The sequence below is a fragment of the Colias philodice genome, chromosome 1 (genome assembly GCF_061535455.1).
Source record: "Colias philodice isolate Cphi_HAF_F1 chromosome 1, ilColPhil1 Martin Lab GWU primary, whole genome shotgun sequence".
NCBI lineage: Eukaryota > Metazoa > Arthropoda > Insecta > Lepidoptera > Pieridae > Colias > Colias philodice.
In genome coordinates this window covers 10077086-10098381 of record NC_143086.1, presented here as the reverse complement: position 1 = coordinate 10098381, position 21296 = coordinate 10077086, and the positions used below count along the sequence as shown (strand labels likewise).

General features: G+C 30.9%; 3 protein-coding genes across 8 annotated transcripts in view; 2 read left to right on the top strand and 1 right to left on the bottom strand.

The window, feature by feature from the left end:
- The window catches only part of LOC149491307 (uncharacterized), a 43631-nt gene extending 40076 nt beyond the window's left edge, over positions 1–3555 (top strand). For both annotated transcript variants that reach the window (XM_089698103.1, XM_089698094.1), the window contains exons 5-7: positions 2093–2224; positions 2488–2660; positions 3375–3555. In XM_089698103.1, the coding sequence (XP_089554229.1) occupies positions 2093–2224; positions 2488–2660; positions 3375–3462 (393 nt within the window). In that variant the 3' untranslated portion in view covers positions 3463–3555. The remainder of the gene's footprint in view (positions 1–2092; positions 2225–2487; positions 2661–3374) is intronic.
- Positions 3556–7233: 3678 nt separating this feature from the next.
- Positions 7234–11600, bottom strand: LOC149491306 (galactosylgalactosylxylosylprotein 3-beta-glucuronosyltransferase S-like). The gene is made up of 4 exons (XM_089715108.1): positions 11227–11600; positions 9606–9866; positions 8731–9001; positions 7234–8571 (listed from the first exon to the last, which is right to left on the bottom strand). Exons 1-4 carry the CDS (start codon positions 11334–11336, stop codon positions 8161–8163), a joined length of 1053 nt encoding a protein of 350 aa, XP_089571234.1. The 5' UTR covers positions 11337–11600; the 3' UTR covers positions 7234–8160.
- Positions 11601–13088: 1488 nt separating this feature from the next.
- The window catches only part of LOC149491305 (uncharacterized), a 34364-nt gene continuing 26156 nt past the window's right edge, over positions 13089–21296 (top strand). For all 5 annotated transcript variants that reach the window (XM_089696590.1, XM_089696615.1, XM_089696606.1 and 2 more), the window contains exon 1: positions 13089–13271. The gene's annotated coding sequence lies outside the window, so the exon portion shown is untranslated. The remainder of the gene's footprint in view (positions 13272–21296) is intronic.

The window sequence follows — 21296 nt, the reverse complement described above, 5'->3', positions numbered from 1 at the left end:
AATTCATAGTAGCAGAAGAAACCATTAAAAATGATAAAAGAGCATTCAGACATTTAAACGACAACTTTTTACGGTGATGTCGCACTTGCATTGATCAACAGCAGGGCTATTTAAAAAAAAATTCTGGTAATTAAACACCTATTTATTGGTTTTAACTTTAATGATCATCATGTTAATAAAAATTTTGCACTTACCACATTTAGATTTCAATTTATCGATTGAAGGCTTCAGAATAATAAAATGAAATTTTTAGGGTAGCTACCTGATCGATAGAGCAAGTTTTTAAAAGCCAAATGGAAAACCTTTTTTATGTGATTTTATTTTTTTATGGGCCCTTGAAATTATGAACATACTGGGTAATTTTATCTTTCTTGGCATTTAATTCTTTTCTTTATTCCATTCGAAGATCTAACGATAGTAAATGTTACCATACTGAATTGGCCTATCTTTCAGCTTAGCACACAACAAAAATCAAGCATCTAGCGCAATAATTCACGTCACCATAAATAAAAATCTCATCGTACTCGGCGATAGATGAAAAATTGAAAAAAATGTAATAACTCCGAAAATACGAACCATCACACATGGGGGTGATTCGGATAGCTCTCTTGGTCCTCTACCTCCCAGCTTCCGTTCATCACTACTTTTTGGGACACCCTGTATGTTCTTTATTTCTGATTATATTTTTTTGTCATTTACTCTATGTGTATCAGTTAAACCTAATATTTTCATGAATTTTCCTATTTTAAAAATAATATAAAAAAAAACATTTATTACTAAAAATGTTTACGTAAGCATAGGGGGAGGGGGTAAGTGCTTTGCTTACTTTTGATGACAAGGGGGGCGGGGGGGTAAAAAATGGTAAGAAATCTGCTCACGTAATACTTGAACGGCCCCTAATGCTCGTTAATGTTTCATTAATTTTGTGATAGACATGATATTGAATGTTCAAGAATCCAGAAGGCACTGATTACAATGTATTATCACCTTGTGGATCAGTGTAGAATGCTCTATATTGAAGTCGTATGTATCTAATAGCTTCGTTATTATTAACGGATTAATTGCAGAACTAAATACATACAAAAAATAACGTGCTCTCTTTGATAAGTATTGAATCCATAGAAATCTAAATAACAAGACACATAGAAGTGCTAAAATGTCATAATTCGTATGAAAACCGCTGTCGCCAAAATCAACACATTCAAACCGAAAGCTAAACAGTACACACAAGTAAACTATGCCTTTTATTGGATAGCTTGATTTTAGTGAAAACTAACTTATCTATTAAATTAAGCTTTTGAATATGTATCCTAACGCACGAATTTACGGTTTATTTTAGAATAACATCCCTAAGTATATGAGACTTTTTGCTCCAATACGAACAAACGTGATAATAAGAATGGTCGACTGTGTCATTCATTGTTATTTCGATTACTATGGTGACGCTCGTAATACTTGTAAATATTCTATAATTTTAAGGAAAAACGGCATTATTTCTAAAAAAAAATATTTTCCGATGAAATATTATTCCTTTATAAGTATAATTACAACTTGTGGAAGAATTTCCGCAATGGGAATTGCTGAAACACACCATGTTATACACTCATACGTCTCCAGAGCAACTGAACAGTGACGAATGCACTGGTGTTGTGCAAATCACCTGAGTGGCGACAAGGTCACGCACGCTTACGACTTCTAGTGTCTTGTTATTTAGATTTCTATGATTGAATCCTACTAATATTATTAACATGAAAGTATGTCAGGATAGATCATAGATGATTGTTATCTACTAGGTGGTCTAGGTAAACGCGAGTGAAGTCGCGGGCTACAAGGGGCTACACAAAGCGTAGGATAAATTCATTAACAAGTTGTGAATAAGGTGGGTCTTGACAATGAATCTTCGTATAAATACTGTCGAAGATAATTCAAATCAAAGCCGTACCTATAAGTAAAAATAGAGGTATGTATCATCAGGCAGTAGACATGCTTTTGCAGTGTAGGAATCTTACACTGAAAGACAAAACAATAAAAATCACTTTTACACACAAAATAATCCAATAACTTGAGAAATGATATCTTATTACTTCTCCAGGATAAAGGCATCGGTATAATTAATGCCGCGGCCACTGGTATGGGGCTGCTTACCAACAAAGGGCCTCAACCATGGCATCCAGCAAGCGATGATATAAAAGCTATCTGTAAGAAAGCCTCCGAGTTCTGTAAGGTATTTACTCAAAAATTATCTTTAGCTGGGGGACATTAGTTCGTACATGGAACAAAATTGAAAAACTCACTATTTTAGAAAAGTAAAATATATAATACATATATTCAGATAATAAAAATTAAAAATATGTACTACATTCTACAAAATATTACCCTATAAGGAATTGGTTTTAGAAAATATCGTTCTAACCCAGTTTTACTACATTGGTTTTTAATTCCCCCCAAATATGAAATATCTATACTTCAAATGAACATTATTTACAGGAACGTAACGTGGAACTAGCCAGAATAGCGACTTGGTTCACATTGAACCAACCAGGCATAGACACCAACATTTGTGGTTTCTTCAGCATAGAGCAAATGGTGGATACCCTTGAAGTGCTACAGGAGGGTTTGACTGATCACGAAAAGGCAATACTTGCTGAGGTTCAGATGAGGTAAGAAAAATAATGTTAAATAACTTGTAACAGCTGGACAAATTTTAATGAAAGTTTCTTGTTGTCTTCAAGCGGTTCAACGGTTTAGAATTAGGTACCTACAATTTAGACGCGAGGGATGCCGCGACTCGCGAGCAATAGATTGTTAATTTGTTTATACATAAATAATTATGTAAAGTATGCCTACAGCTACAGGCTGTATGACCGTTTAGAATAAGTCAGTTCTATGCTTACGATTGACCTTGTCAAATAATAATTAACGGGGCAGTTGTTATAAATATAATCTTCCCATACTACAGTACAATAAAATTAGCACTCTCATTATATAATAAGAAAATAAATATAAACTGTGTAACTACTTAGGTATGTAATACTGGAACTAATATGTTACTATAACATTTTTACTTCAATATTGTCAAGGACTTCTATACGAGAGACCGACAAACACGAAGTAGGTATACCTAACCTGACAGTAATTATGTATTACAGTTAAAATAATATTTACGATAGTGCTACGATCTTGAATTTCCTTATATCATTGGCCATGATGTTCTTTACGAACACATTATCTAAATGTTATTAGGTATTCATAAATAATAGAAAAGCTTGTAATTTATGAATATTTAATTTAGTTATTATTTATTGGTCTTCTAACCACACAGGTGTAGATAATATTCGGTCCTTCTGTATTATATTTTTTAAATTTATTTGCAGATATTTTGATAAAATCACTCTGCATTGGGATGATGTGGAACTACCTGCCCACAAAGCCAAGCTAAATGAATTAGAAGATAACCAGTAGTCTGCCAAAGACCAAAGTCACTTATTTTAATTATTATTATGTGTTAGTATTTAAGATTAAGATGTAATACTCCAATAAAAGTCATAATATTTATTGAATTTTTTTATTTTTGGTAACACGGACAAATTACACATAATAGTTCTTTTTCAGACATTACTTATCTATTACTTAAATTTAATAGTGTAACGGTCAGCGTTATTTAAGACAACAAATCCACTAAAATCCTATTTCTTTGCAAAATAACAAAATATCAAAACATAATATCGATGATATTATATCTTCCCTAGGTACGTGAATATTACCGGTGAATTTCTAACAAACTAAGTCAACTAAAAACAATCAAAAACCTTCAAAAGTAAGAATTAGAAATAACCTTTTCTATTTCTCACGTTCTCTTCCCGATGGATAATAGCCAAAAAAACTAAAAACTACATGTTTTACTAGACTTGCTCATAGCAACAAACATATAAAAGAGTGCAGTATTCTAAGTAATAAAATTTCGTGAGCACTTAATCGTCACAAATTATTTATGACTCTGTTTTAAAACATACCATTCATTGTCAAAGAAAATAATTCTCTAACACAGCTTTGTCGTACTTTGACATAAATTTTAATTTAGCAAACTGTATTCAGAACAAAATCAAAAGATCTATAACTAATAGCGACTTAGCGACCAATACAAAACCTTCCGTTCTGACCAATAATTTACCAATAACCAAATTTTGCGAATACAAGCGAAGATACGATAAGGTAAAACTTAATAAATACAATTACATATTTTCACAACAACTTATAAATCGGAATGCTACTATGTACCTATGGGCAACCGTAGGTACTATATTACATACATGGCTATGAATTCATAAACCTAAATGGTTCCTGTGTTTATTAATTATAAAAATAGGAACAAGGTTTAAGTACCTTCTATGGAAATACTTCTATTACATTTTTACAAGTCGTAAATCTATGATCTGTATTGTTCGTCCTCCATCATTATTTGTCTCTTAGTGGCATTAATTACTTTAACACAATACATAATTAAATGGCATAATAGGTAGCTATATGCTATTCATTGTATATAATAATACATATTTTATTAACTCGGAACGTGTTGAATTTAGAAATTGTCCATAAAGTTTTAAAACTATCGTCTTACTATCATATTAATCACTCTTCTGTGAACACTTTCAAATTCTGTCTGTGATGAAGATATTCAAAAAATTAAAACACAAAATTTAATCCAAGTTATTAATAATATAACAATTTATGTTAATGCATATAACAAAAAGTACGTACTAATAATAATTACATGCATTGATTGTCCTTATTTCATTGTTCATACATCTTGATCGCTTGTTACGTCAAATCTAAATTTAGTTGGTCGCAACAGGGCTAAAGATCAAAATATAATATTTATAAATAATAATAATGATGATCGAATATCAGACATAAGTATATGTATAATATTCATTATATTCTGCCATAAAAAGTTGTCACAACACGTGTCACCCGACAATATTAACATAACTTTCGATTATTAACATTTATTCTTGTTTTAGTTTTTTAACACGTAATAATATCACTAAAAGAGATCAATTATATTAGAAAATAAAATAATATACACAGACAAAGAGATAAAAGCAATATTAGTTCATTCCAAACATAAAAAAGTTAAGCTATACGTAGTTGGTCCCAAAGTTCTGTCACTGGCACATTATTTTTAATTTTCGGACATGATTTAAGAAAAGTTTTATAGCATTCCATTTTTAAATGTTTGACAATTATTTTAAAACAAAAAATGATCATTTGCCGCGATTTTTCACGATGGAGTGGACCTTGAAAGTTGAAAGAAAACCGAATAGCAGTTTTAGCGTTGCACCGCTGTGGGCACTCGCCGAGCACCATTTTCAGGTTGCTCAAAAATTTAAAAATTACGCTAAGGTTTGTGTATCGTACTATTAATAGATACAATGAAGTCTCAAGTGTTGAGGACAAGAAAAGAACTGGTCGGCCTCGCTCCGCAATAACACCAGCAGTGATCAAAGCAATCAAGGCGCGCATACGAAGAAATCCTGTCCGAAAACAGAAACTGATGGCTTTGCAGATGGGAGTCAGTAGAAAAACAGTCAAAAAGGTTTTAAATGAAGGCCTTAAGCTGCGAGCATACAAAAAAAAGAGTGGGCACTTACTTAATGCCCGTCTAAAAGAAATAAGACTCAAAAGATCCCGGGTGATGTTAAAACGGTACGCGAAAAACCGACACCGTGATATACTCTTTACAGACGAAAAAATTTTCGATATAGAAGAAAAGTACAATAAACAAAATGATAGAGTATACGCTAGGAGCTCTGAAAAAGCAGGAAAAAAAGTTCCGCGGGTGCAACATGGGCATCATCCATCTTCAGTGATGGTCTGGTTAAGAATCTCCTACTACGGGCCAACTGAGGTTCATTTTTGCGAAAAAGGGGTCAAAACCAGTACAAAAGTGTACCAAGAGACGGTCTTGGATCAGCATGTCAAAGACTTGCCCAACACGCTGTTTTCGGGACATCACTTTGTGTTCCAGCAAGATTCTGCGCCTGCACACAAAGCCAAGACCACTCAAGCCTGGTTCGAACGTCAAAACATAGACTTTATAAGACACGAAGATTGGCCTTCCTCCAGTCCGGACCTTAATCCTCTGGACTATAAAATTTGGCAGGTCTTAGAGAGGAAGGCCTGCGCTAAACCCCATAAAAATTTGGAGAGTCTGAAGTCAGCTATAATTAAAGCAGTCGCTGAAATAGACATGAATATGGTGCGTGCTGCGATAGACGACTGGCCGCGGCGATTAAGGGCCTGTATTCAAAACAAGGGAGGTCATTTTGAATAATTTTAAGTTATTTTGATTCCTTGATTAATGTACTTTATATTGATATAAAATTTATTAAAAACTGATTGGTACTTTTTTTTAAATCATAATTTTCATATATGACAGAACTTTAGGACCGACTACGTAATTATCTTTTACATATTTTTGTAGAGAATTACTTTTAATTTTTCAATTATAGTTATTGTATATGATATTCACTGGATGTTTTACAAAATATTGCACTGGAATTGAAAATAAAATATATTAAAACACATTTGTTAGTATTTAGTAAGTTACAAATAATAAAATAAAACTTCTATTGCACTGAGAGAAGTAAAATATTAGCGATAACAATAATGTCTACGCTTTGGTTTACATTCAACAAAATTCAGATCAATTTCCAACTCATAGTTCTACAAAAAAATATTCAGACATAAACTTAAGCTTGTTTATCAAATACTTCAAGTTTTATTTTGTTCACTTCAAGTTCTGGTAGCATCATGGCAATGCCGTCACGTTATGGAGTGGCGACGATTTAGGTATCTTTGAATCTTTCCAAAGGAGTTTCACTTCTGATACGTGTGCTCGGCACACACTATCTTTTTATACTATATAACAAAGGCTGATAGTAACACAGCCTTTAAGAGATTCAAATCAATTATCAGATCAGCACAACAACTCAACTATTAAAAGTTATATTATGATCTCAAATATCTATAAAAGATCAAAGTGAGGAAAAAATTGCTGTATTCGGGCACAGGTAATATCAATTTAAAAGTAACTAATAACTTTGACTAATAATGAGACTCATTTATAACACACAATTGACCAATGGCAAAACATCATAACCAGTTAGTATCAATTTAGTACATAATAGTTTTTTTTATAAATTATAATTAAATTTCGTGGTCCTTTTAATATAATACTTTTACATAAACAAATATTCATTCTTTAAACCTAATAACATACTATAATATAATGAATCAACAAGTCATGTTAATATGTATTAGAATTATTTTAAATCAATAATTAATATAATAAAATATTTCAGTATTTTCATGAGATATATCAATAAATATAATGAGAAATGTCTTAGTCTAAAATAATAAAAATATGTTTGTTTATCTAATCTTAAGTAAGATCTGCCGTGGTATATTGGCTATATTCATACCATTCCATTTATCATTATGTTATTTTAAAATTAATAGCAATTTCCAACCCATAGTAATCATAATAATATTTCATACCAATCAAAAGAGGACAACACAAATTCCCTTAAAATAACACATACCAACAAATAAAAATTCAACAAAACAATGTACAGTATTGTACTAATCATGCATTGATATTATTTCAACATAATTGATAAATTATATGTAAGACTAGTCTTTGAAAACAACATATTTATTATTTAAATATTTAAAAACCTATCTAACATCACACTGGATTTCACTCTTCATAATTTATTCCTATAAGATCTTATGTACATACAACCTATCTACTAATTTAAAAAAAAACTGACCGGCATATACGTTTATGTATGTTCTATAGCAGAGTTATGAATAACATCTCAAAAATATTTTAAAACCAATGCATAGTGGAGCACATGTTGGATGGACTATTTATATTATTAGACTATATAATATTAAAGTTCTATTTTTCAACAGTTCATACAGAATATGGCTATTTTTGTGCATTTTAATTTGCCACACTTGAATTAGCAAAAGCCTTTAAGACCAAAAATATGTTCTCTATTCTTTCTAGAAGTTATTAATATGTAGTGTACTGCATAAGCTTCTGCAAAACAAACATTGGCTAAGAACAGCTTAATTTGAGAAAAATATAATTTATTCTAGACCAGCTAGTGTTTCATATGATTTCCTATTTCTAGTTATATAAGGTTTCGTTCCATTATTGTCGCTGAGGGTGGCCATACCGAGCCTATTTGTTTCCTTAAGCAAATTCGCGAAATTTCTATAAGCAGGAACTCTATCGAGTTTTTTAATATCAAGTTTTATGGTTGGTTTTTTATACTTAACAGTTTTTGTATGCCAGACAAGTACTCGGGAACAGTTGGCAGCCAGTGGTTCTATGTCTTCCATTTTCAAGCCAATACTAACAAGAAATCGGTCTTCTTCATGTCCTGCAATGTATGGCATGTTAGCAGAGGGCTTCAGGTACTCAATGTTCACGGCAAACCCAGCCATGTCGACAGCAAATAATCTAGATCCTGGCCAGGAGTCGAAGAAACCAACAACCTGAAAATGAATGTGAGTTATATGAATATCTTGATGAAAATTTAATTGAACAAATATCCTACTATAAATATATCCTACTAATATACTACTAATGAATTAACCTGTTCAAGGAAATCATGGTGGATACTCCTTACAAATAACATTAAGATTTAAACATACCTTTCCATCCTTCACAACGGGCGAAGAAACACCATAATCACCAATCAGACCCACTGGGAACATTGACACCTTCTTCGTCAGTCTAATTTCGTCGAATAGCTGCAGGTCCACTGTGTTATCATCGTCTCCGAAGTAGAGCACACCTTCGTTCACATTCTCTTGAAGCCAAGTGAGCGCTGCACGTCTGTTGGACACTCCGCGGGGAAAGTTTGTTCCTTTGTACAAGTATGGCTTTGGACTAGACAAGTGAGTATATGGCAGGCCGGTTCGTCTGTAAAAATAGTTCTAATTAAATAGTGTAGTGACTTAGCTTGTAATCTAATATAATTATTTATTTTTAAAAATTTATGTGCTATGTTTTTTTCAATCTGTACAAACAAAAATAGCTGTTACATGTAGTGAATATGTGACATAAATTTATTTTTTTTATTCAACACTCTTTTACATGAATTTTAAATATTTATCATAACATATTCGCCGCTCTGTTTATAAAATTCTAATGTTAAACATTTCACGGTCCCGCAGGACAGGCATTGCCTAGTGCGGGAACCAATGATTTTATTTCCTGTATTTTAACGTTTTTCTTTAAGAAACTGTATTAAGCACTATGTAATAATGTATGTATTATGACTGATGTACGTGTCTTAAAGAATAAATAATTTTTTACTTTACTTTTTTTACTTTACACAACTGCTCTATACACATGATTGTAAATTCATGAATAGCTTTGCATATTTTTAATGTTTTTATCACTTATTTTATGGAAACTTACATTCCATCACACATTCTCCATTATATATGGCTATGAATGGTATTTTACACATAACACAACAACATTAATTTCCATAATAATATGAAACATGTTTGAAACTTACTTAAGTATCTTGGAGACCTCTTCAGAACATATAGGCTGATCGTCAGCTACAATCCAATGTAGTCTTGGTACATGCATCAGTGTATATGCGAGCCTGGTGAGCTCAGGCACCTGCTCCGGCCGAGGGTACGTCGGGGTCACGTAATATATCATCTTCAAGTCAGTGCTGTTGTTGATGTGCTGGCGCTCATCATTAAAATTGACATGGCACATCTTATTTTTCACAGCAATCGGAATGCTTCTAGTATCCAGTGATGATAAACTAGAAGTAAATTTAAAATCTAATCAAAATCGCATTTTCTTATGACAATTAAGATTCAAGATATACACGCTTTCTAGCAAAATAAAGGTTTTAAATAATTAATTTCACTTATTTAATTTGGAACCACAGAAACATAAATTTTGACCACAAACCAAAACCACAGAGACTGTTTGTTTTCTTGAATGATTGAATTATAGATCTTTTGCTAGAGTAGCTATGTGCAACAATATACCATAATCTACCATACATCAATTGATTTGCCTCCACCCCACAGTTACTGATAGACTATTCATTTAATTTAGCAAAAGAGAAGCAACTCTGAATGTCATAATTCAATGTTTATAAAGCATCTACTACTACTAGAGCCAAAAAAATGTAGTCTACCCTAACTTCATCTAGGAGCACAAGTACTTAAAAGTTAAAATTATTCCACCTTCATTATTTTTTGTGATCCTGTTCAAATTACCTTACTGCTGATATTTAAATGCATGTTACCATAGGGCGACACCATGAAATATTGTTTAAACACTAGCAAGAATGTGTTAATTTTCAAGCAAACAGTGTTTTTTATATTATTTATAGAAATATAAAAAAATCAAATAAATTTTCATCCGCTACTATTTTTACAGATATTTTGTATTTGTTTTGTTTTTGCTAATTTTGCATGCTGCAAAGTATGTAAAAGGCATTACATTTAAAATATAAAACAAGATTGTTGAATGCATTTTTCATACTTGTGAGCGCGAAATTAACAATTAAATAACAAGTTAATACAATGAAGTTATTCATGAAATATGCTTTGGATATTTCACATTATAATAAAAAAAAGTCAATATATTTTCAATAGGAAATTTGGAAATTCTTTATGTTGTTGTGTCTGTCTCAATTTTTTATGTTGTTTTATAGTTGCCCCTATATTTTCAATTCACTACTTGTTCCCCGCGGTTTTACCCGCACTGCTCCGCTCCTGTTGGTCTTAGCGTGATGCGCCTTAGCCTTTCTTGATAAATGGGCTATCTAACACCGAAAGAATTTTTCAAATCAGACCAGTAGTTCCTAAGAGTAGCACGTTCAAACAAACAAACTCTTCAGCTTTATATTATATTCAAGAAGCTTATATCTAATACACTGGAGATTGCACTATGACCATTAACTTGTAACAAGAAAATATGACCTTGAATGACGCCTGTATGTTTTTTTTTGTGAAAGGGATATTAAAAAACATACAGGCATCATTCAACGTCATATTTTCTTGTTACAAGTTAACGTTCATACTGAAATCTCCAGTGTATTAGATATAAGCTTCTTGATTATAGTATGTATAAGTATATGATTTAAAAAAGGAGTTCCTAAAGCTTACCTTAATAATTCAACACTACTCCAAGAAAACAATAACCACATTACACTTATTATAATACCCATGGCAAAAATGTTTTTAAACAATTTCCAATATCTCATTGTACGCTGCATTAATTTAATTTATTAAAAAAATTTAACTGGCAAATACAGAAATATTATACATGGTATAATTATTTCTTACAAAAATTTATCTCCCATAAAGAAAAAAAAATAGGAAACCTTTCACAATGATTTCCAGCTCATGAATAAGAAGGAACAATTTAATTCAATGAAAAACAGTCTCCAAATGAAAAAAAATGACACAGGTAATGTGTAATATAGATTTCAGTTTTCTGTATTCAGTACATATCACAGTACATATTGACAACAACTGTGAAAATTTTGTCACTAACTATCTGATATTCTGACATTATAATTTGACATGTCAAATGCGGACCATGGACTATCTAAATTCATAGAGTAACTAAAATACTTTATATAATACATAGGTACACGGTAAATTAATTATTAGTCTATGTTTAATTTAGTCTTCTTCAAACTCTTCAAAAATCGAATGATTACAAAAATTTAGAATTCTAAACTATATATTATGTACATTTAAATAAATTTTATTAATTATAATTTAAAGTTTAAAAAAAAAACAAATCGATAATAATTAAAGACATGAATGCTTAAAATTTTATAAAACTTAGAATAGAGAGTTTATTTAAACAAAGGATGAAAATTACATAATTTTAAACTTGAACTTTATGCGTGAATATCACATTCTAAGTTCAAATCACAAGTTAGTAGGTTTACATCATTATTAATTTATTTTGGTATTAGCTTTTCTGTAATAAAATTAATTGTGTGTTATTGATATTATTCTCTACATAATATATTATATAGCAACGGCGACAAACTGTTGCGAATCTCTAACGTCAGCGAGTATGTAATTAACTTCATTTTCCATTGAATATAAAAAAAAATTAAAGAAAAATATATATACATATTATCATTGAGTTACTATGTACTACGTACTAGAGAGGCCATCACTACCACACTATTTGTAACACTAGTTAGAGTCAATCGTCTCAAACTATTTTTTTTTGTCACATTAATTGGTTTTAATTGATAAGTTTATTCATATTTTTTCAATAAGATAAACAATATTTATTTGTTACATTGATTGGTTTTAATTTTTATGTAATAAGAGGCAGAATATCTACAAAGTGTATGACTCACTAGCCACCCTGCGCCGCCGCGGCAGCGCTTGTCGCACAGATTTTGTTTGTGGTGTCCTCTCTATAATAATACCTCAATTAAATTTTTAGTTGTTTCTATTGTAGGTATGCCAAAATTACGGATAAATGATTGAAATTAATAGTAATACGATGAAATACCTACACAAAATATACCTACATTATCAATTAATAATTCAACTATTTATTCAATACAACTAGTAACTACCAAGCACAAACCAATTCATATTATGTCCATTTTTTAAACGTTTTCATATTAAACATTTTGTTTATAGTTAGTACACAAAAGTAACAGTTGAATATATATAAATTTATACGCTAATTATTAAAATATTGTTATTTTCCATTTATTAGTGATAAAGGAATATTCATCTAATGCTGTCTGTGCTGAGCAAAACTAATTTTTCCTAAAGTTTGTATGAAATAAAAATCAATACGTGTGGGACATGCGTACAAAAAGTTTGTTCGAATGAGATTTGGCGTCGGTTCCAATTTCATCGCATACTTAATTCAAAAATAAATATCATCAGTTGTACATGAATTCAAATATTATGTTTTATTTTCACAAAAATATCAAATAAATTGATGAACTATTTTATTTCGTGTTATGTTGGCTGTATTGATTTCGATGTCAACAACTTCAGAGTGGTGGTGCGATAGTATTGCGCGTAGTGTTATTGTTTTGTGGAAAAAAATTGTGAAACTTAACTAAATTCTATATTATTTTATGAACATTTTTATATAGTTTGAATCTCTGTTTGTTAATATTTATTTTTTTGTGTGGAATATGTCATTCTTCGACGAGGTAAGTAGTAATAAAATGCTACATCAACATCGGCATAGGGCGGTACAATTTTATCGAAAATGAAAGCATTTCTTTGTGAAACATGTGTTTTATCACTAACAGTAATAATAAATCATTAAGAAACGTTATACATTGACTAAGTGTATTAATTTATGTGAATATATTCTGGTTCTAAAGGTTTTTAGATCATTTCGTATATTATGCATCCTCCATATTTTACTGCTACGTGCATGGTACCAACTACATAATACGAGTAGCTATAGCTTTCATCATAATGCCTTTTTGGTTTTTAAGTTCAAATTACTGAATAAAATTAGTATTATTTTGTTTATTTCGTTGTTTTAATGGGTTTAATATTGATTCATCGTTTATTTTACCAATATTATACGGAATAATTCCAAGGTTTGTTGGGTGCGTACCCTTTTTTAGTTTCGCAAATTATCGAAATTCGTATATTTATATCGTCAAAAAACTTAAATATTAGACATTCGGAAACCATTTCGATTATTTAATTTAGATATTTTACTCAATAGATGCTATTTGCGTACTTTGCGATCTCAAAAAATTGGGCCATTAAAAATCTTCTTTAGCAGATAAGACAAAGGTCACTGACCATGCAGTCACTTCGGAGGTTTGATTTTTTGAAAAATAAAAACAAATAAAAATAGAAGTCTGCATTTTGTATGAAATCAAATGGTTGTAAATTGTAATTATTAAATATTTTTTTTTTGTAATGCCTAAAATATTACCAGTTTTTAATAACATTTTGAAAAATAAAAATTGATTTACATACTTACAATTTATTCTTCAAGTTAACCAACATTAATGTTAACATCATCAATCTTATGTAAAACTAAAGAATATTTCATGTTTGTATTGAATTCTTTAAGATCTTTTTATACAGGGTGTCCCAAAAAGTAGTGATGAACGAAAGCTGGGAGGTAGAAGACCTAGAGGGCTGTCCGAATAACCCCCATGTATGTTATGCGATTTTTGTAGTTGTGGAGTTATGACATTTTTTTCAATTTTTCAGCTATCGCAGAGTACAATGAGATTTTTATTCATGGTGACGTGAATTGTTGCGCTAGATGCTTGATTTTTTTGTGTGCTAAGCTGAAAGATAGGTCAATTCAGTATGGTAACATTTACTATCGTTAGATCTTCGAATGGAATAAAAAAAAGAATTAAATGCCAAGAAAGATAAAATAACCCAGTATGATCACAACTTCAAGGGCCCATAAAAAAATAAAATCACAGAAAAAAGTTTTTTATTTGGCTTTTAAAAACTTACTCTATCTATCAGGGAGCTACCCTAAAAATTTCATTTTATTATTCAGAAGGCTTCAATCGAAAATTGAAATCTAATGTTGTAAGTGCAAAAATTTTATTAACATGATGATCATTAAAACCAAATTAAAACCAATAAATAGGTGTTTAATTACCAGAATTTTTTAAAATAACCCCGCTGTTGCTCAATGCAAGTGCGACATCACCTTAAAAAGTTGTTTTTTAAATGTCTGAATGCCCTTTTATCATTTTTAATGGTTTCTTCTGCTACTATGAATTTCCGGGCTATTTCGTCCAAATTGTGGCATTCTCTCAAGTAGCCGAGGTCTTTTTAGTATCCCCATTGAAGCAATTCAATGGGGTTTAGGTTGAGGGACCGTGGAGGCCAGGATTTAAGGCAGGTGTCACTTGCGCATGCGCAGGCTGCAACAACCAATCCATCTTCCAGGGTATCTTTGCCCTTTAGCCTGGCCTCCACGGTCCCCGGACATAAACCATATTGATTTTTTTCCGTGGGGATACTACAAAGACGAGAGACTGCCACAATTTAGACAAAATAACCACGAAATTCATAGAAGCAGAAGAAACCATAAAAAATGACAAAAGGGCATTCAGACATTTAAAAGACAACTTTTTACGGTGATGTCGCACTTGGACTGAACAACAGCGGGGTCATTTTAAAAATTTCTGGTAATTAAACACCTTGTAATTGGTTTTAATTTGTTTTTATTAATCATCATGTTAATTCAATTTTTTCACTTACCACATTTAGATTTCAATTTTGCGATTGAAGCCTTCTGAATAAAAAATGAAAATTTCAGGGTAGCTACCTGATAGATAGTGCAAGTTTTTAGAAGCCAAACGGAAAACTTTTTTTATGTGATTTTATTTTTTTACGGGCCCTTGAAGTGGTGAACATACTATGTAATTTTATCTTTCTTGGCATTTAATTCTTTTTTTTATTCCATTCAAAGATCTAACGATAGTAAATGTTACCATACTGAATTGGCTTATCTTTCAGCTTAGCACACAAAAAAAATCAAGCATCTTCCGCAATAATTGACGTCACTATGAGTGAAAATATCATCGTACTTGGCGATAGCTGAAAAATTTAAAAAAAAAACGTCATAACTCCAAAAATACGAAAAATCGCATAACATACATGGGGGTGATTCGGATAGCCCTCTAGGTCCTCTACCTCCCAACTTCAGTTCATCACTACTTTTTGGGACACCCTGTATAATACATTAATATTTTCATGCTTCGTTAGTAATTGATGCTATTTTTCTTAAATAAGGTACCAAAGGGGACTGGCATTTAATGTATTTGGCATACTGGCATGTTCGGGAACAAAAAATTCAACATTTAACAGAAGATTATTTTAATTTGTCACATATATGTAAGAAAATTATAGCATGAAAATAGGAAAACTTAATTTGTTATAAAACAGAATTAAGAAAAATTTAAAGCTTCTTATATATTTTATTATCTCAATTTGAAACAAGCTTTATTAGTTCAATTTAAACGGTACAGGTATTCACATAAAAGTCACAAACACACGGAAAGGACCAATCCTTTGTACTTTATCCAGGACGTGTTGTTTCATCAGTTCATAGTAGCTATTTTAGCTAATATGAACTGAGACTATAAGTCCAATATATTTGAATAGATTTATTCTATAAACCATTGCATATAATGAGCTGAATTATGACAAAATTTATATTGGGTTTATAAAACAGTAGCTTAATAACTAAATTGACAATATAATGAAGAGGTTTTTCTGTTAATTTTATTTAGTAAATCAGTATTATATATCATCATTTAAACCGTTGCTGTACCATTTTGACAAGTAAAAAAAACAATTTATAACTGATTGTGTTTATAATGGTGTTTTTGGGTGGTTGTGTATGACATACAATAAACTTGAAAAAATATCTCTAACAAATGGCTCAGGAGACATGTTGAGAGAAAAAAAAAACCATTGTACATATTCATATCATGTATAGAAATATATTTATTTGTTATATTACTTTATATTAGTGTTCCATTTATGGTTTTGTTCATCAAATCCTTTCAATACATTTTCTTATGTGATTTTTTATGTTGTATCACCTGTAAGTTCTTGTGTTTTACACATTGAATTCATTAAATAAATCTCTTATTAATATTATATATATAATAATGATGTATGAACACTGGCATTTATAATTTTGAAGGATCGGATTATACAGGGTGTCCCAAAAAGTAGTGATGAACGGAAGCTGGGAGGTAGAGGACCAAGAGGGCTATCCGAATCACCCCCATGTATGTTATGCGATTTTTCGTATTTTCGGAGTTATTACATTTTTTTCAATTTTTCATGTATCGCCGAGTACGATGAGATTTTTATTTATGGTGACGTGAATTATTGCGCTAGATGCTTGATTTTTTTTGTGTGCTAAGCTGAAAGATAGGCCAATTCAGTATGGTAACATTTACTATCGTTAGATCTTCGAATGGAATAAAAAAAAGAATTAAATGCCAAGAAAGATAAAATTACCCAGTATGTTCATAACTTCAAGGGCCCATAAAAAAATAAAATCACATAAAAAAGGTTTTCCATTTGGCTTTTAAAAACTTGCTCTATCGATCAGGTAGCCACCATAAAAATTTCATTTTATTATTCTGAAGGTTTCAATCGAAAAATTGAAATCTAAATGTGGTAAGTGCAAAATTTTTATTAACATGATGATCATTAAAACCAATAAATAGGTGTTTAATTACCAGAATTTTTTTAAATAGCCCCGCTGTTGCTCAGTGCAAGTGCGACATCACCGTAAAAAGTTGTCTTTTAAATGTCTGAATGCTTTTTTATCATTTTTAATGGTTTCTTCTGCTACTATGAATTTCCGGGTTATTTCGTCCAAATTGGGGCATTCTCTCAAGTAGCCGAGGTCTTTTTAGTATCCCCATTGAAAAAAAATCAATGGGGTTTATTCGAGGGACCGTGGAGGCCAGTCTTTAAAGCAGGCGTCACCGGCGCATGCGCAGGCTGCAACGACCAATCCATCTTTCAGGGTATTTTTGCCCTTTAGCCTGGCCTCCACGGTCTCCGGACATAAACCCTATTGAATTTTTTCCGTGGGGATACTACAAAGACGAGAGACTGCCACAATTTGGACGAAATAACCCGGAAATTCATAGTAGCAGAAGAAACCATTAAAAATGATAAAAGAGCATTCAGACATTAAAAAGACAACTTTTTACGGTGATGTCGCACTTGCATTGAGCAACAGCGGGGCTATTTAAAAAAAATTCATTTTTAAACACCTATTTATTGGTTTTAATAATCATCATGTTAATAAAAATTTTACACTTACCACATTTAGATTTCAATTTTTCGATTGAAGCCTTCAGAATAATAAAATGAAATTTTTATGGTGGCTACCTGATCGATAGAGCAAGTTTTTAAAAGCCAAATGGAAAACCTTTTTTATGTGATTTTATTTTTTTATGGGCCCTTGAAGTTATGAACATACTGGGTAATTTTATCTTTCTTGGCATTTAATTCTTTTTTTTATTCCATTCGAAGATCTAACGATAGTAAATGTTACCATACTGAATTGGCCTATCTTTCAGCTTAGCACACAAAAAAAATCAAGCATCTAGCGCAATAATTCACGTCACCATAAATAAAAATCTCATCGTACTCGGCGATACATGAAAAATTGAAAAAAATGTAATAACTCCGAAAATACGAAAAATCGCATAACATACATGGGGGTGATTCGGATAGCCCTCTAAGTCCTCTACCTCCCAGCTTCAGTATATCACTACTTTTTGGGACACCCTGTATTACATATAAAAAAATATATATGAAGAGACATTAAACAGTGACCTCATCACTGAGAGGACATTTTTATGTGAAATCTTTTTGTCTTGAAGAGTAAATTGTAGCATTTGCACATTTAACAGTAATGTCATGACATTGGTTAGTTACTTTGAAATATAATTGTAGTTTTGTAGGTACATACTAATCTATAACTTAATTTTATTCTAATCATATATAATCAGTGTTAAAAAAATAGTATCCATCTAAGTTCTTACGTTCCTATCTGGGTTGCTCTTTTGTTTCATGTTTAATTAATGCAAACATGTGTCATTAAACCAAAATACAGTAGGTATTAAATATCTTTACACTGTGTATCAATAAGAAGTGAAATTCAATATGCATACTGCATACATAGCATGTATTTGACACTCAAATTTGAGTTTGTTATGATGACCGTATTATAGACAGACATTAATGCTTAATATACAATATTATAATGGTTGAAGTAGTAAAAATAAAATAAATAATATATTATTTGGTTTAAAAAATGTGCACACTATGAATGGAATATGGACTTGGTGGAATTATATCTACCTAAACAGTTAACTGTTATGTGCAGTAGATATATTTATTTGTATTGATTTTTAATGCTTTTGGTTTAGCTTTAGTTTCTCAAAATCCAACAAATAATTTTCGACATCCTTGTACATATAAACTCATGACCATAATAGAGATCAAGCTTTAATTCATTAGCTTTTTATTATATCTCTTCTATCCGCACTGATAAATAAAAACCATATAAAAATCCATTCAATGCTATTAACAACTCTGTTCAATGCTTTTAACAAATTTATTAAAAGTGGTTGACTATAGAAATAATTTGTATTTTTGTTTCATTTTAATAAAGAGTCATTATGGTTTTACAATTTAAATATAGTAAGAGATAAAAGAGCATGCCTTGTTCATTACTCTTTTACCTAGTTCTATTCACTAAACATAACATAATGCTTACTTATGTTTAAGAAAAGTTCAGCTTTCAGTTTTGTTTTAGTTTTTGGAAATTGATTTGAGCCAAACTGCGAACTTATCAGCTGATTTTGAATTAACAAAATTATAATAAAAGTAATTTTTTGATAGGTGTAAATAAAATAGTCAAAATTATTTTTTGTATCTAAGTAACTAAATGAATATAATTAATTATTTTCACATTTTTATGTTTAGCTTCAAAATTTCAATTATAATTTCCATAAATTATTGATTACTTGTAAAACTTATAAAAAAAGGTCCATTACAATGATAATAATTAGAAAAGTAGTACAGCTGTATCAACTACATATATTATAATATCTATTAAATGAACAGTGCTAGGAATAGGAAGTTTATTTCTATTGGTCCCATTCAATTACTTTAATTTTTATCCATCTATAAGATTCAAGGCGAAAAGAACGTGACTTGAATCATTATAGAAATAACGCACTTTGAGCCTCGTTTTTACCCGCGGATAAAGCCACGGCCTTAAATTTATTTAACCCCAATTTTGAATACGTATATTGAAAAACTGAATAGCCACCCAAAAAAAAAAATAGACTGAAATCATTGAAAATGTTTAACAACCAACATGTTTTTCTTCCAAACTCTATCCAAATCTGTATTGTGTTGCCATGCAAGCGTATTAGACATACGGACATACTTTCGCATTTATAATATTAGTATGGGTTAATTTAAAATATAAAGTAATCTTTTTAGAACAGTTAATGTTAAAATTAACCCTCACAAATTATTTTCTTACGTTTATGTCACTGACTACTAAACTTATTTTTCATTGAGCGATAAAAATTCCCACTTTCAGCATCGGCGCATTGCGTTGCTCTTGTTGTCATTGAAAGAAAATGTAAAGTAGTTCCGTTACTTAAGGGTACTTTCCCAACTGAGAAGTGGTGTTGAACTATTTTTTTTTTGCCTAGACCATTACGATGCTGTCATACTTATATTTTTCCTAAGAGTATTCCTGTTATTGTCGAAAGTTAGATCGAAATTCATCATCAATACTATATTTTGTTGTAGGTAATTTAACATTATTTTTTACTTTATTAATATTATTTATTATTCGATACATAAGGCGTCTTTAATATTTCGCACGGGGCTATTTTCGCAACACACTTATAAAATTAGACAATCAATTGAAATTATTATCAAGTCAAATTATTCTAGAAACCTTGGGTTTTCCATTACAAATAAAGTTCCAATAGTCCATATCTATCCCATGTGTGCTTCGAATCTTATTCGGGGTCGAAGGTGGTTTCGTAGATTTCTCAATGCATTTTACCTCAGAAAAAGTAATCGATCTCCAAATACTCTAAAATACTATAATAATGGCTTTTTTATAGAGTACTAGCTTTCCACCCGCAGCTTCGCCCGCGCAGTCAAAGAAAAACCCGCATAGTTCCCGTTCCCGTGGGATTTCCGGGATAAAACCTATCCTATTTCCCGGGATAAAAAGTAGCCCATGTCCTTTCTCGGATCTCAAAATATCTCTATACCAAATTTCATGCAAATTGGTTCAGTAGTTAAGGCGTGATTGAGTAACAGACAGACAGACAGAGTTACTTTCGCATTTATAATATTAGTATGGATTCAAATTACACCGTAAACCAAATTACAATGAAGAAAGATGTTTTTTCTAATGGGTTTGTAAAAACCGGACAATTGAATTAACAAACAAATATAATTTAACTTTTAAAAGAAAAAAAAAGACGCGCAAGAACGGCTTGGTTAATATAAATTCAAATTATAAACTTACAAAAATCTCTACTCGGTAGCTGTTCCAGTAATCAGTAGCTGTTAGCCCCAGTTCTGGCGAATAGGTGTTTTAATATTAACTATAAAATATTTAATAAAGCAAAAATAACGCGTCCTTCCACTAAGTA